Source organism: Nothoprocta perdicaria, unplaced genomic scaffold (genome assembly GCF_003342845.1).
Source record: "Nothoprocta perdicaria isolate Ctin4 unplaced genomic scaffold, notPer1 scaffold_63, whole genome shotgun sequence".
In the NCBI taxonomy this organism is placed as follows: domain Eukaryota; kingdom Metazoa; phylum Chordata; class Aves; order Tinamiformes; family Tinamidae; genus Nothoprocta; species Nothoprocta perdicaria.
Window position 1 is genome coordinate 2372529 of NW_020455899.1, and position 15496 is coordinate 2388024.

Consider the following 15496-nt stretch of genomic DNA (forward strand, 5'->3'; position numbering starts at 1 on the left):
AGGCATTGGAAGCTGGCAACTCCAGCAGGAACCAGAAGCTGGGAAGTGGGGAGAGGGGAGAGCATCATACAGGTTTTCTGAAGGGAAGCTGAGTTGTCTGTAGGGACTGTGACCTAAACAAATACACCTCATTTACCCCTGTTCCCAGCAAGCAGGTAGTGCCACTACTTCTCTGCCTTGAAAAGACAGTAAAAAAAARGGATTTTTTAAGGTAGGTGAGCACTGCATGTGCTCAAATCATGTTGCACCCAATTCATATACTTCAATAATGCTCACAGGCCACACAGAACAGCATTTTTCCTTAAGGAAAGTGCCATGTGAAAACATATACACATATATATTTTTATATATATACATAAATATATATATATATCTTTCTTTTCCCCTGTTAATTCATGCAGGATGAATATAAACCAGAGAAGGCTTTATCAGAGGAAGATCTGAAGAATGCAGTGAGTGTGCATCACGCTCTGGCATCCAAGGCAACGGACTATGAGAAGAAACCTAACGTTCTCAAGCTTAAAACAGCAGACTGGAGGGTCCTGCTCTTCCAAGCTCAGTAAGTTCCCTCTTCCAAGTTGGCTGAGAGGGCTTTGCCAGTGGCTGAAGAAAGCAAGCACTGCTGAAGGACCTGCTTGGGCAGGTTAAGGTAGAGGCTTAAGAGTTTCAATCTGTTTATGTGATCAGAAATAAGATTAAGAGGTGATTTAGTTAGGCCACACAAGTTGTTCATGAGAAAGAAGCATTAGGTTTTAAGAGGCTTTTTAATCTAGCTGAGAAAAGCATAACAAGATGCAGCAGCTGGAAGTTGAAGAAGTAGGAAATTCAATTTGGAGACAAGGCACAAACTTTTAATATCCAAGGYGATTAATCATTGAAACAAATTACCAAAGGCAGTCTTGGATTGTCTGTCTCCTGATATCATCAGGTATTAACTGGATGTCTTTTTAGAAGATACRCTTTGGCCAGAAACAAAGTTAGCATTCAGTGTAGGAATAATTTGATTAAATTTTTCAGCCTGTGGTATCCACATGGAACAGATGACCTGCCTTTTGCTTCTGGCATTGAAAACCAGTACATAAGTTTTCTACACAAATTCATCTTTTCCACTGAGATTCCCCTGAAACCTCTGAGAAATTTAGTAGGGGACACAGATGGGGTATAGAGTTGAAGCCTTAGGACATACACTGGAATCAAGGCACTGGTTGGCCTTGTGACACATGTCACTTGGGTAGGTTTAGGAGGAGCTGTAGCCATTCTGGAAGGATGAGGACAAGAGAGATTCTGGTTTTGTGTCTGATGCCACTCCCAGCTCTACTGCTCACAGCACCAGCCCTGAAAACAAAAGCTTAACTACGTAAGAATATGGCAAGTTTTAGTAGCTTGATGCTTGAGGACACAGTGTCAGTCTTAAACTTGCTTATAAGTGCCTCATGTCGGGTCAGAATGAGGACACCGAAATGTCCCTCGGGTTTGGGAGGTTCTGTAGGACTAGCTTCCTACACAATCAGCAAGGCAGATCAGCGTATGCTGCCTGTTAGGATGAGCTATGGACATATTCATGAGCCATATTCATGAGGTACCTGACATTAATTGATCTCAAAGAGAGACCAGGTCAGCTGTCTCTACAGACTTGCCCAGTCTCTTGTTTTCTCTATTTTAAAATTGTAATTGAAGGGGAGTGAACGAAAGGGAAGAGGCTACATCAACAGATGTTTAATACATTTAATGTGTTTCTTCCTCAGGAGCCAAGAAGAAATGCAGGCCTGGATCAACAAGATTAATTGTGTGGCTGCCGTCTTCTCTGCACCACCGTTTCCAGCTGCAATTGGGTCTCAGAAGAAATTCAGTCGCCCACTCCTGCCAGCCACCACAACAAAGCTATCTCAGGTGAGCTGTGTTTATCTTGAGCATAGGTCATGGAGATTTTAATGACTGGCTGGAGGCCAGCAGATGGTTCTTAAAATTGTTTTTTTTCCTGTTGCCATTGGCATTCCTATGGGAAATAGGCCTGCACAGATCTCTAATAAYAGGATAATTCTTTGCTTGTTTCCCACAAGATTTTAAGCAGGGGAGGAGGTTTGACTGCAATTGTTTATTTTTATGAAGAAAATCCCCAACAGTTCCTAATACTGATTCTACTAATGTAGAATTTTCATCCCATTGCCATATCTCAACATTTCATAGTGTCTTACCTGTGGATTTTGGGGTTTGTTTGTTTGTTTTTTAATTTGAGCGTTTATTACTGCCTGCACAAAATGTGCGTTCGCTTGAGCCTTCCAGACTATTGAGGTGATGCAAGGTCTAAGCTGATGCATCACCTCATTTAGAGCAGCCACAAAGCTGCTCTAAAGTCACACCAGTGAGCCYGTAGGAATCGCAGTATTGGGTCAGTCAGATCAAGGATCACTCTCATTCTCTGCTCTAAGGGAATTTGTAGAGAGATGAGTCCAGGGCAAGCATCATTTGTGCTTCTTCCTAATACCTTTCCAGACTCCGACTCTTATCATGTCAGGGATTTCTTGTTATATATGTATTCATGAACTGTTTGGGTCTCAGCTTATATGACCATGTACGCTTTTTAGCATCCTATGGGAGAGAGCTTCACAGCTCCTTTGCCTCTTTCATGAAAAAAAAAAAMCCTACTTCTGCTTGCTCCAWACGGGCCCTGCCTGGTGGTTGTTCTCATGGCTGTGTGTGCTTTAGGGGCTGTGATGCACACCTGCAATTACTCCTGCACCAGCAGGAACGCACCACCACCAGGTGTTCAAATCAGGTTGGACATGTGTCAGGAGGGTACAGAGCACCAATCCTAGGCTTTGCTAATAAACCCCTGCAGCTTTGAAAGCCGTCTCCCTGGTGGAGGATGGCTTCTTAAATGCTTTTTTTTTTTTTTTTTCTTCTTCTCCCCATCATCACAGCTTAGCAACACTCCTTGGAAACCATTATCTCAGAATCTGCATTTCTCAAAGGTGGCACTTTTTATGTTGCCCCTGTTTCTTTCCCTCTCTGTGGCAATAGCTGTTCTTATGACGTGGTGACCGACTTTCCATCTTATCTAGGTTGAAGTTTAAAGCGTGTCTCATGCAGGATAATACTAACTTGTCTTGTCATTGTGGTTTTACACTTTGTTCATACAGACTGTAGGTTTTTTTTCTTTTTCTTCACCTTTTTTTATACTGTAGTCCAACTTGTGCTTTCAATAATTTACCCACAGTCACCGAAAAAAGCCTTTTTACTCATCCTTGTTCTGTATGATTATTCCATTTAGCACATTATTTTCTAGTCATTGTTTCCATTTAATCTGAAAAGAGAAAAGAATAGAACATAGCCCTGTGGTTTATGCCTTCAAGATGGGAAGACATAAGAAGTGGAATAAGATAAGCTGTTCTAGCTGAAGGCAGAAGAATGTTAAGTGTTCAAAGCAGATAAATTCAAAGACAAGCAGAAACATGTCTCCTTCTATCTGTCAGTGTGAAAAAGCTGCCAGCAGGCTTCTTGTCATTTGGCAGACAACAAAATATGAATTGTCAAATCTCTGGTTGTTGTTCAGGATTTTGTGGCCTGAATCATGATGCCCAGTATTTCTTCAAAGGGCCTGGTCAGGCAGATGTCAGGATGCGCTGGGAACACTAATGTGATCGGGGAAGAGATGGGGGACGTGACAAGTTATGTAAAATCATTGTGCCAAGTTTGCCTTCAGTGTCTCCTCTTGGTAACTGTGAAGAGTTGTGACAAAAGTATATAACGGGGTGGCTGGTCTGGGAAGCTTCAGCTAGATTTGTTTTGCTTCTTTATGAGGGCGTGCAYGCATGTACAAAAACACCAAAGGGCTTGGTGCCTTGGAGCACAAAAGGGCCAAATTATTAGCTGCTCAAAGACCTCCTGTCATCAGGAGGTGGAGAACTCGTTGCAATGGGATGTCACTGAGACCGGAGGTTTAGCACAGTGTGCTAAAGACAGATTGGACACTAATAGAAAGAGCAAGCAGATCCAGAGTAGTTACTAACAGCAACAGGAATTTTTGTCAACCGATAGAGATCATTTTGAGCCCTACCATGTAGAGGCGGAGGCAAATTATCCCACATATTTCCCTCTGCAGTTCTCTGTGGAAGAGATAAAACATAAGGTTAGCTAAGGCTCAGCTGCAGAAGCCTTTCTGTTCCTTCTGCAGCTCGGTGAGTGAGTTGAGAGGCTCAGTGCCTGCTGAGATTAGCAGCTCAATAGAGATATGCCCGAGTCAGCCGTGAGCCTGCATGCTGCGTGGCCAGGGCCTGTGGGCAACAAGCACTGCCAGAATCCCCTCCTCTGGAGCTGGGGTCTGCGCAGGGCGCTACAAAACCTGGCGGCCCTTCTGACTCTAAGTTAGTGAGGGCTGCGTGACTGTTTCTGTATTTCAGGCTTACCTGAAGCAGGCAGAGTTCCAGGTCCAAGCTGAGAAGTGGCCAGAAGGCCGTGCTGCAGGAGCTGGAAACCTCCCGGGCAGCGGGAAGCGTGGCTGTGTCCTGTGCAGATGGGCTGGAGGAAGTTAGGGGCTTGGGGATGGATGAAGGAGATTGCCAATAGCTGCCTTCTTGCTCTCTCCAACTGCACAGTGGGAGAAAAGTTGGTAGGAGCTTAACAAAACAAGATACCTTCTGGAGAGAGGACAAACTTCCTCTTCTGGATGTAGTGCATTGTTCTRAATGAGTGGAAATCACAGACCAGGGAGCGTTTGGTAGTGCTATAATGGAAAAAGAAAAGGGCTTTGTGTGTATGTTCATTCTGTCTTGGAAGGAGCYGCTTTTCATAGTAGAGACCTGTGACAGGGAGCTGAATTGTGCCCTTGGACTGAGCGCATACAACAGCCTTAATTAATTTACCACAAAACGCATGAGAGCAGAAGTGTCATGTTGTCAGCAGAGCAAGCTGCTTCCATTGCCCTCAGCCAGGTGAGGGGTGACGGGGTGGCTGTCCTTCCCCGTGGCATCTGCCACGACTGAGGCTTTTCTCTGCAAATCTGAATACTTCGACTGGACCCCTTGGAGACTGCTGTTGGGGACAGCGCTCAGCCTTAGCAATTCAATTAAAATCAATTTAAAGAAAGAAAGAAAGAAAGAAAGAAAAAGGAACAACCTGGTAATATTGTGCGGGGATCTCTATTTTCTTTTGCTTGTTGAGTATTTTAAATTCTGTCACTTAAGTGATAGATTTTAAATTCTATCACTGATGTGTTTCTGAAGGATGAACAGCTGAAATCCCATGAAGCTAAGCTGAAGCAGATCTCTACTGAGCTTGCCGAGCACCGCTCCTATCCTCCTGACAAGAAGCTCAAAGGCAAGGAAGTTGATGACTATAAGCTGAAGGATCACTATCTGGAGTTTGAGGTATGTATTAAAAGCATCTTAATTTTTGGGGCATGGTAGGGGACAGCTGGTCAAACTGGGGATACAGCCCTAGAGGTCTGAGATTGCATCTTAGCTCATTGAGGAAGATTTATTGTTAGACAGATATACAGCAACAATTCCAGTGACTTCTCCTTCTGATAAGGATTTCCAGTTATCTTAGCCATGGGCTTAGTTGCTCACTCATAAAATGGGAGATAAAAATGACACTTTCTGGTTTTGTCTGCTGTATCCGTATAGATTTACAAGTTCTATATTACAAGTTCAAGTTCTTCAGGCCTTTTTTTTTTCTTGTTTTAAGGTTATATGTTGCCTAGCATAACAGAAYGCCAATCTTCATTGGAATGACAACATGCTGCTGTAATACAGGTCATGATAATTGTCTTCATTGGTGTCTTTTGAAGGAACATTCAGTGCTATTTTAAAACTTAACTCACAGTCATGCCTCATCAGAGTTCTTTTGTACTGTGTACCAGGGATGTGGGCATCAGGAGGAGCAGGAATGGGGCAGATTGAAGTAACACAGAAGAGAGCAATGTAATTTAGGCAACTGCATTGAGAGATTACTGTGAGGTTCCTACAGCATCTTTTATCCATCAGTGTGTTTGCCAGATTGTAGGGATATGTAGAAGGGAGTGGAGAAGCCAGCAGATGCTTGGTGTTTTTTAAGACAGCATCTCTGAGCATTTTGCTGTAAAACTGCCATGATGGCTGCTTTGGTCTGAAAGGGCTTTGCTCCAAATGAATACTGACCAAGAGAGAAAGGACATAGGTATTTCTTTCTGTATTAGTTTGAGAAATYCTGTCGAAACAGAGCTCTTTAGGCTGTTTTTGCAGAGAGAARGGTCACTTACTCCACTGCTGGTAGAGACAATCTTCTTCTAGGAATCTCGAGATCCCTTCACTGGAATTAGTGGAGTAAATGGCACTGGAGTAGGGGAGTGCATGGACAGGGTTTGTAGTAGCTCCGGGTTCTCATTCTGGCTGTAGCAGTGACATTCTCTTCTCTTGCCCCTTTGGGAGATGGATGTGATGGATGAATGGGATGGATGGATAACTTGGTGGGCATAAGAGCTGCAAGTTGTCTTCTGTACTCCCTGGGAGTCTTCTGTACTCCCAGTCTCCCAAAAGCAGCTCTGACTAAGGCTGTTGCTTGATGAATACTGAGTAGGGGGAGGATCCATCARGAGAGAAGTCATGTTGACCACCAAAGCAAAAGGTGGTGACGTCCACAGCTGGTGGTGTGTTACACAGGACTGCTAGAGCAGACCTCTGCTTCCTTCTGGGCTGAGTGGTGTGTCCTTGTGCCTTTGCTTAGAATACTTAAATACTTGTGATTGAGTCAGACTTTGATGTGTCTCTGGGCTGGTATTAATCTAGAAGGTGAACTTGAGATTCTGTTCTTACAGAATCTGAGAACTGTTCTTACAGTTTTGCRTGGGGAACACAGTTTGTTGTTTCAAATTCTACATGTACAATGAGCTGATGAGCAGTCAAGTGAGGAAGTCACAGACAGGATGGGCAAGCAAAGGGAATTGAACACAGCAGATCTTCCAATTAAGTAGTGATGAATTAGAAGCTGGTTGAATGTCCAAGTTCAAAGGGTTGTGATGAGTGGCTCAAGTCCAAGTGGAAGCAGTAACCAGAGATGTACTCAGAGGGTCAGTACCGGGTCAGCATCTTCATTATTGATCTGGATGATGGGACAGGGGACACTCTCAGCAAGCTTGCAAGTGGGAAGGATACAGAGGACTCTCCTGCCATTTAGAAGGACCTCAGCAGGTGGGAGAATTGAATGGAGGAACATCTCATGGAATTCAATGAGGGCAATGAGGACTTCGGCAGGTCCTGAGCCTGGTGAGAAATAACCGCATGATCCACTACAGAGTGGGAAGCAACACGCTGCAGAGCAGCTTTGCAGAAGAGGCCCTGGGAGTGCGAGTGGACAACAGGTTGACTGTGAGCAGCAATGCTCCCTCGTGGCCAAGAAGGCCAAGAGGCTCCTGGGCTGCGTGAGGAGTGTGTGGGCCGAGAGYGATGTTCCCTTGGGCTCGCCCTGCTGGGAGCCTGGATGCAGCCCCGGGCTCAGCAGGACACGAGAAACGGGCTCTGCTGCAGCAAGGCCAGCGCAGGGCCACCAGGACAGCAGAGGGATTGGGGCATCTGCACTGCAGGAGAGGCTGAGCGAGCTGGGGCTGTCCAGGCTGGAGCSAAGGGCAATAAGGGAAGCACAAAGGAAGCACCGGAACGACGCTCTGAACACAGACAGCCCTTTCTCCCTGAGAGGGTGGCTGAACCTGAGAGGTTGCCCAGAGAGGCTGTGGAGCCTCCATCYTTGGAGATATTCTGAAGCCTCCTGGGCATGGTCCTGGACAAGGTGTTCTAGGTAACCCTCTCTTGAGTGGAAGAGACTTAGACCAGGTGACTGCCAGGGGTCCCTTCCAAGTGCTGCCATCCCGAATCGTGTGACCTTTTTGCCCTGATGCCTTGCTCAGCAGGGAGGATTGTCTGGTTTTCTGGAATTAATCAAGCCCAGGTCTACTTGAAAAGAGGGACAGGGTTTCTATAAGACTCATGTCAGTGCTGAGCACAGTACTTGGATGTGCGGAGCAAGTCTTAAACTTTTCCTCTGCAGAGTTTTTGTAGGAGAATAAAGAGTTTAATTGGTTTGGGCTGACTGACACTGAGTTTATTTTCTCCTGCTTCTGGAAGCATGTTGAGTTAGGGTGAAGTGTAGGCTGGAGCGTTTGATGATTTAAGAGGAAGACTGATAACAAAAGAAGTTTTTGTGCTTTTTTTGTTGTTTGCTTCTTTCAGGTATCTCTGTTCAAAGAAAAAGAGCTACAGCACAGGAAACAACCTCCACCCTAGCAATAGACTTGATTAACCATTGCACCTTGCAGTTCACATGTGTCATCAGCAGTGTGAGGGACACAGTCTGGACAGGCAAATGATATTCCAGCTTCTGTCAGGTGCAAGAAAAAAGTGGTTCAAGCAACCACAAGTGGTGTGCAAAGCTATGTTACCTTCATGCTTGGCACACTTTTCACAGGACACATGCAACTGTAAACATGGAAAACATGAGAGYTATGTGAAGAATGGAAAATTTCCCTTGTTTTTGGGAACCCTTCCTGCCAGTTTCTCCCCTCCCTTCAAAACAAAGTCCTGTCAGTGCCAGGCAGGAGCTAGTGACAGACTTTGCTGCATGAGGTCAAAGCAAAAGGGCAGGATTTTGCACTTGGCTCTTTCTGACTGAGGGGATCAATGCAGATCCATGCAAGGTGGTCTGCAAGGGAGAGGAGCATGCGGATATATCCACAGAAGTCAGTAAAAGGAAGGAAGCAGCAYGGTCCTATTAGGGAGGAACAGGCCATATTATGTCTCTGTATGCCCTTGCAATTTCTCTTCCTCAGCCACCTTAGCCACCTTCCTTCATTCTTCTTCCCAACAGAAGACAAGTGAGATGGCATCTCCTTGTGTGTGGAGGTGAACCAGAAGTTGCTTGTCTCTTTTTTTCCAGAGATTTAGCCTTGAGCTTCTCCCCATGCTAGTTTCCTCTTTGTTGGGTGTCTGAAAATGCTGCTGCAGATGATGATTGCCCGTGGTGAGAATCCCAGGTGTGAGAGGGAGCTTTGGAGTGTTGTCAGGTGAGAGGTGCAACCAGAGAAATCTGCTGGATGGCTACCTCAGCTCCTCCTGGTTGTGTGCAGTCAGGCTTCAGAGACAACATGGCAAAAGCCCTTGCGTGTTTTTCTTTTAACTTTTATGTCTTTTCTCTTCTGACAGAATTTTCTATATTTTTTTTCAAAGAAAAAAATCCACCACTAGGAATACCTAGCTCCAAATGTCGTAAMACGAAGAGAACAAGCCTGCAGCTGAATTTGAAAGGGAAACTTGTTARTATATTTTTTAACTGAGGCAGAAATTCTGGACTCACAAGTTCACAGGCAAAATGCCCATTGAATGAAGTGCCAGGCAAAAGCTGCTCCCAGGTTTCCATTCTGATTGCCAGGTCTTGTGACCCTGGTGGTGTTCACTGGCCTGATGAAATGCATAAATCCATAGGGCAGGGATGTCGCCCTCGCCTTTGGGGAATGTTGGGCTGTTTCCAGGCCTGGAGCACTGGCTTCCCATCCTTTCCTTGCAGAGGTGTCCCGTTCATTGTGTGATGAATCATTCATCAGCCCTCAGCATCATCAGACTTGTGCTTGCTGTTTTTCTCTTTCCTTTTTTATTGAGTGACACATCTTACCTGCTTAATACGTTTGTCTCTTGCACTGTGGAGCTGCAGCTCCAGATATGGAATTGATAAGAATGCTTTCCTTCATTTAATTTTTAGGCAGATTGTCTTTTGATCCTCCTTTATGAGATTTTATTTATTCAAAGGACTCTTTGGAAACCCAGTCACATTCTCTCCTTTGTTTTTTTCTTTTCATTTCACTCTTGAAAGCAGCTCCTAAGCTTTTCTATTTTCTGCCCTCGGAAAAGGCACTCAAATAAGTAGTATTATTGCCTGAACTTTATTATTTTTATTATAAATTGGAAGAATTTTCATTAAACACTTTTTACTCGGCCAGGAACATAATAATTTAGTGGCTGTTGTATTACTTGGAAAACCAGATTTAACAATCAGTGGAAACGTTTAACACCCAGGCCCAGTGTGATCACCTCGACACAATGTGTGCACTGCGTCACCGGGGGCTTTGTCAGGGACAGGCTGTGCAGCAAATGCCGTAGGGTGGATTGCTGCTTTCAACACCCTCCACATCTTCAGAGGCATCTTCAGGGAGCTTCTGTTCATCTGCCTCCATTTCCTTGGCTGCTGAGATGCTCTGTGCAGGAGGATGTTGCTGTGACACGGGCTTTCCTGCTGGAAAGGGAAAGCTGCAAGAGGCCGGGGCAGAGGGAACCTGCTGCAGATCAACAGGAGGATGTGGGGCAGCCCCCGTGGGCACCGTGAGGGCGGCTGAGCGGAGCGGAGCTCTGTGCTGCACAAAGCAGTGCCTTGATTGCACAGCCCCCGGGGCTCGGCCTGCTGGAATCCTCTCCCGCAGTGCAGGGCACKTTAGACACTATTGTTTGAGCCCACATTAGCCCCATTGTTCACGTAAGGATGAAGCGCTTGGCTTTCAAGGCCAGCAGAAGACATTGTGTTACCCAGACTGTCTCTCAAGTGCTCCTGTAATTATTTCTTTCTTTCCCCAGAGTGATTCAAGCCTCTGTTTCTTCTCTCTCTTTTTTTTTTTTTTATATCCCTTTTTCTTCTCTCCACAGAAAACTCGCTATGAGATCTATGTTGGCCTGCTGAGAGACGGGGTGAAGGAGCTGCTGAGCGGGGAGAACGACGGGCCAGGCCTGAAGAAATCCCACTCGAGCCCCTCGTTGAATCAGGAGTCCCCAGTCAGTGCCAAGGTGAAACGCAACGTCTCGGAGAGGAAGGACTACAGGCCAGAAACACCCAGCGTTAAGCAGAAGGTCACTTAGGGGATAAATGGCAACCAGGGGAACGTCCATGCAGCAGAGTACCGGTGGTCAAACATTTTTTTTTTCCTTTGATAAGCTGTCATTCACAAAAATAAGTGCATCTGCCTGAATGGGGTGTTAGTGACATTTTCTATTGTATATTTTGTTGTTTCTGTACAGATTGTGGGAGATGTCTTTGCTCCTGATTTGCTTTGCTTTGTTAATTTATCCTTTAGCGACTGAAGCACATCCTTGGGGATTTTTTTTGTATTGTTCTGTTTCTAAAGGAGCTTGAGCGGAGGGGAAGACTGCTGTGACTTATTATCTGTCTCTTCCCYTTTTATCTCCTCCCATTGGCACGTGGCTTTCATCTCTCAAGTCACTTGCCACTTTATTTACGTGGTCGGTGGGAAGTGTAACTGGACAAATGCTGCAGCGTTGTGAATTCAGGCTGTTGCTGTGAGAGATGCGTGCACATAGGCAGCTGCAGGAGGCTGCTTAGAGCCTAGGATGCTGGAAATGGTGTTTTCCTGACAATGCAGAGCAGATGGTACTGATGCTCGGCCGTGGGTGCTTCAGTAACTAAGGCGCTGTTGCTTGTGGTTGTGACATTGACCCCCGGACCCAAAACTGCGAAGGAAGGAAGCCTGGAAGTCGCTGGGGTTGTCGGGATGTCAGCATTGGAATCATTTGTTTCTCTTTCCTCGCCAAAAGTCTCCTCCCGAGGTAGCAGACTGGGGRATGTCCAAACCCATGCTGCCCCTGTGGCCAGGGCTACCCAGCCAGAACGAGCCTGGGCTTTAGTCTTATTTGCAAAGAGGCTACTGTAGATGCTAGCCATTATAAGTATTGTGTTTTAAAGACAAAGGGTGTTTGTGTAGTTTTTAACTATACTTTCTCACTTAGCTGCTATATAGAGAGCCTTACAATATATCATTCATCCATGTTCCCCCTTCCAGGAGTTTCCGTGTCTGTATGCACAGATATTTGCAAATTCTCTGCTAGAGACAGAGTATTTTGCCTTTTCTCTTCAGGAAGGGATTCTCCTCCGCTATCTGTTTCCCTGCTGCAGCCCGTGTTGGAGCAGAAGAGGCTGGTGCAGGCTGGAGAAGGGGGCAGGTTGTGCCCTGGGGGGCAGTGCCATCCTGGCTGCTCCGGCCTGSGTTCTGCGGGACAGAGCAGCCGGAGATTTGGCACCTCCTGTCCTGCCCTGCAGCTCCAACACGTCCCACCGTGGGCTGCGAGGGGCCCGCTCAGCACGGAGAGGCAGGAATGCGGCTCAAGATTTCTGTACCTCAGCACCCCCTCTTTGCTCCACAGCTGCCTGTGTGGTCGCCAGTCTGGGCACTTGTGTGCAGGGATTAGGAAGATGACACAGAAATGCTTCTTTTGCTTTCAGCCCCTGCAGCTTTGAGCACGCTGTGGAGAGCACACACGCACCCGGTACTTAACACCCTGGGTTTTAATCTCAGGTTTGATACTGGCCTGCTGAGYGAGCTCAGGCAGGTCTCTTCTCCCTTTATGCCTCACACATCTCGTATGCAGAATAGTTTAACCATGCTGGCCTTTTCCACAGAGCATCTTGAGAGGTTCTGTTAGAGTATCAGATGAGAATTGTTGCTATTATATTTTTTTGTTGTGCCTGGCTCAGGTCAGCCTTCCTGCAGGATACAATTTGCAATGATAAGTCAAGACCAAGAAATGTGCTGGTACTTCCAACCCCCACTAATTTTAGGACCACACCAATATCTCTGTCACAGCAAGTACCACAGGAGCAGGTTCACRCCCTGCTAGAACCAAGTCAGTTCTCACCACTGCGCCTGGAGCCAAAGCTGCAGAAGAAATACAATGTGGACATGGAATTTCCCCTCCCTGGAAGGGGTGCTTTGGATTGCTCGCTGTCCTGTGGTGGATCAACACCCAGCTGCAGCTGGTAGTTGAGAACAGCCCCAAGAGCGGCTGCACCGGGAGGAATGAATCCTCATTGGGAATGCTGGAGGCACTTGGTCAAGCAGAAAGCATCTGTCCTCTTGGGTATCACACTTCATGGCACGTGTGGAGCTGCGTGGAGTGGAGACAGAAACAAGAGTGGAGACAGAAACAAGAAGTGCACATTGGCAGATGAGCCCCGCTGTGGCCCCTGCAGGAAGGTTCTCTAGGTGGACACTCGAAGGCAGCCTGGAACATGCCCAGCAGCCTGTAGTGATGGAAGTGCAGCGCTCTTACAGGCAAAGAGGTGGCAATTAACTTTCCTTCCAGCTTTTGAGATATTCCAGCTGTTCTAGACTGCAGTTGAAATGCTGAGCTCACAAAGGAAATGATTCCTGTAAAAGGTGTTTGCAGCCTTGGCACAGAAACTGGTTAATTCATCTTCAAAGTCATTGCAGAGGAGATGATCAGAAGCAGTATGAAAAGTTGAATAGTGAACTGCAAAAGTGTGTGTTTTTTTAATTTATTTTTTCAGTCTTCATTATTTATTCTATATTTCCATGTATACTTGTAAACGGATTGTGGCCTATTTTTCATGTCTCACACAAGCTTGGCCAATGCAGCTCTTCACTGCAGTTTTTAGCTATTAAATATTTGCTGAGCTTAGAGCACGTGGGTGAGACTGTCGAGGTGTGCGAATTAGTCACCAGAACTTGCCCGGTTCTGCACGCTGCAATTAATGCCATTTTGCTCAGTAGCTTTGTGAACTGCCCGYGCCCCAGGCTCCCAGGTAGACGTGCATATTCCATCAAGTGGAGAGAGCAGGGTGCAAGGAGATGCCGTGTCGGATGGCCGGGGCTCCCGGYGGGCCCTGGGGACGAGGTGCCCCACCAAGCAGCGCAGTCATCTCCTTTCTTTCCGACGGCGCTGCGGAGGCTGGGGGGATCTGCAGGGGCTGTCAGCCAGGGGAACAGGCCGGATACCTTTGTGTGATGCCCGGGAGTCCTGCTTTTCTTTCTAGGCTGTGGCTGGAGCTCCAGCACAGAGCCTGTGTCCAGCCAGCGCGCCRGCCTTTGCTTCAGCAATGCGTGGTCCTCCCCCGCGGTCTTTCCTGACCTCGGGAAGCTGCATCCCTGGGTGGTGGTGAGGAAGGGAGCAGCATGAGGCCCAAAGGCCCTTGCTTTGGAGATTGCTCATTGCTCTCTCTGCCCTGCTGAGGGAGGAGAGGCCTCCATGGGGCCTCTCTGCTTACACAAGGTCCCCCTGACCACAGGGAGAGGAGGGAAGAGCAGAGAACTGCCATGTGAGTCAACAGGACCCTGCATGGGCTTTGCGTGGTTCTCCTTGGTTGGGAGAGCCTCTGGGAGAGCATCCATGTGCGGATGAATCCCGTGTGGAGCAGTGAGTGTGGCCGCCTCATCCGGGACCTAGGCCATGTCCTCCATTGATGTAGGAAGATGCGTCTCCCAGCTGGGTGATTAACGCAGCGGAGCCAACGTGGACAGCGCCTCATCTCCAGCCACACGTCTGGGAAAGGGGGAAGGAGCTTTCCAGGCGCCGCYGCCGCTCCCTTCCAAGTGCCCTGTCCTGGGCACCCACCTCCTGCCGCGCTGCTGCCCCTCCACGTTCAGGGAGTCCTCTGGAGAGCGGTGCCAGGTTGGACACAGAGGCCCCAGGGTCTCTCACGGCCTGTTGGTTCGGGGCCTTCCCAGAGCTCCCACGTCCTCCTGCAATGAGGCCTCTGCTTTGCACCTCCATGGCAGGGCTTCCTGCTTGCTTAGGGGTGCCTCTTTCTTTGGAAGGTGGTTGTGGCAGTGGGAGAGTCAAAGGTGACAAAGGCATTGCAGAGTTTCTGCAGGGATTGTCCTGCTCTTCTGGAAGACAGGGAAGGCTCCTCCCCTCTTGACGGCACCTCGCAATGCCACGTCTGCGTTCTGCATCCCTGAGTCAGTTTTGGCCTTATCCCAGTCAGTGCTACCGCTCCTCCTCCTCTTGCCTCAAGCTGCTCCCGCGTGTCATCCCGGCGCCCCAGCCGCTCCCGCAGAGCAGCTCCCCTTCCCATGGTGCGGGCAGGAACGCCGCAGCTCTGGATTGCCCTCACCCTGCCTGGAGATGCAGCTCCCATGGTGGGGAGACGGGCAGGGCTGGGCGATCGGAGCCCTCCGGGCATCTCCCGGAGCTCAGGCCCTCCTGGAAGGCGCAGGAACCACATCTCCGCCAGGATGGTTTGGGAATCCCAAGCACCACCACCGCTCCCGATGCCGGTGCCTGCTGTCCAGGCTGCCTTGAGGGGCAAGCCAAAGAGGTTGCCTCACAAGTTTTCTTTGGAAGAGCTGGTCTCCAGCCTCTACTTAACGGGGATATTTTTTAACGCGTATTTGTGCACTATGCCTGGCCTCTCCTTTCTCTCAGAGGTCTCCCACCATGTCCTGACGTCCTCTGTGAATATCTGCTCTCCTGTTGGCAACGTGCAGCTGAACAGCGAAAGGAGGCAGGCTCAGCCCAGAGGGAAGGTACCTTGACCATTCATTTTGTCAGCCGCGTTGAGGCTTTGTGCTAAGGGAAGCACTCTCATAAATAATCAACAAATGCGAGCAACAGGTTTCCCAAAGACCACACCATTGACCTAGCTTCGCTCCTGTGGTCAGAAGGAGCAAATATAACACCAGCCTGAAGTGCTTCTGTCCTCCCCTTTGAGCAATAAAGTACTCTGTAAAAAT

At 47.8% G+C, this 15496-nt stretch overlaps 1 protein-coding gene across 1 annotated transcript in view; it reads left to right on the forward strand.

The window, feature by feature from the left end:
- The window catches only part of PSD3 (pleckstrin and Sec7 domain containing 3), a 71284-nt gene extending 57729 nt beyond the window's left edge, over positions 1-13555 (forward strand). Inside the window, exons 10-13 of the mRNA XM_026049942.1 lie at positions 402-559; positions 1746-1890; positions 5223-5366; positions 10659-13555. Coding sequence (XP_025905727.1) covers positions 402-559; positions 1746-1890; positions 5223-5366; positions 10659-10868 — 657 coding nt within the window. The 3' untranslated portion in view covers positions 10869-13555. The remainder of the gene's footprint in view (positions 1-401; positions 560-1745; positions 1891-5222; positions 5367-10658) is intronic.
- Positions 13556-15496: the final 1941 nt, after the last annotated feature.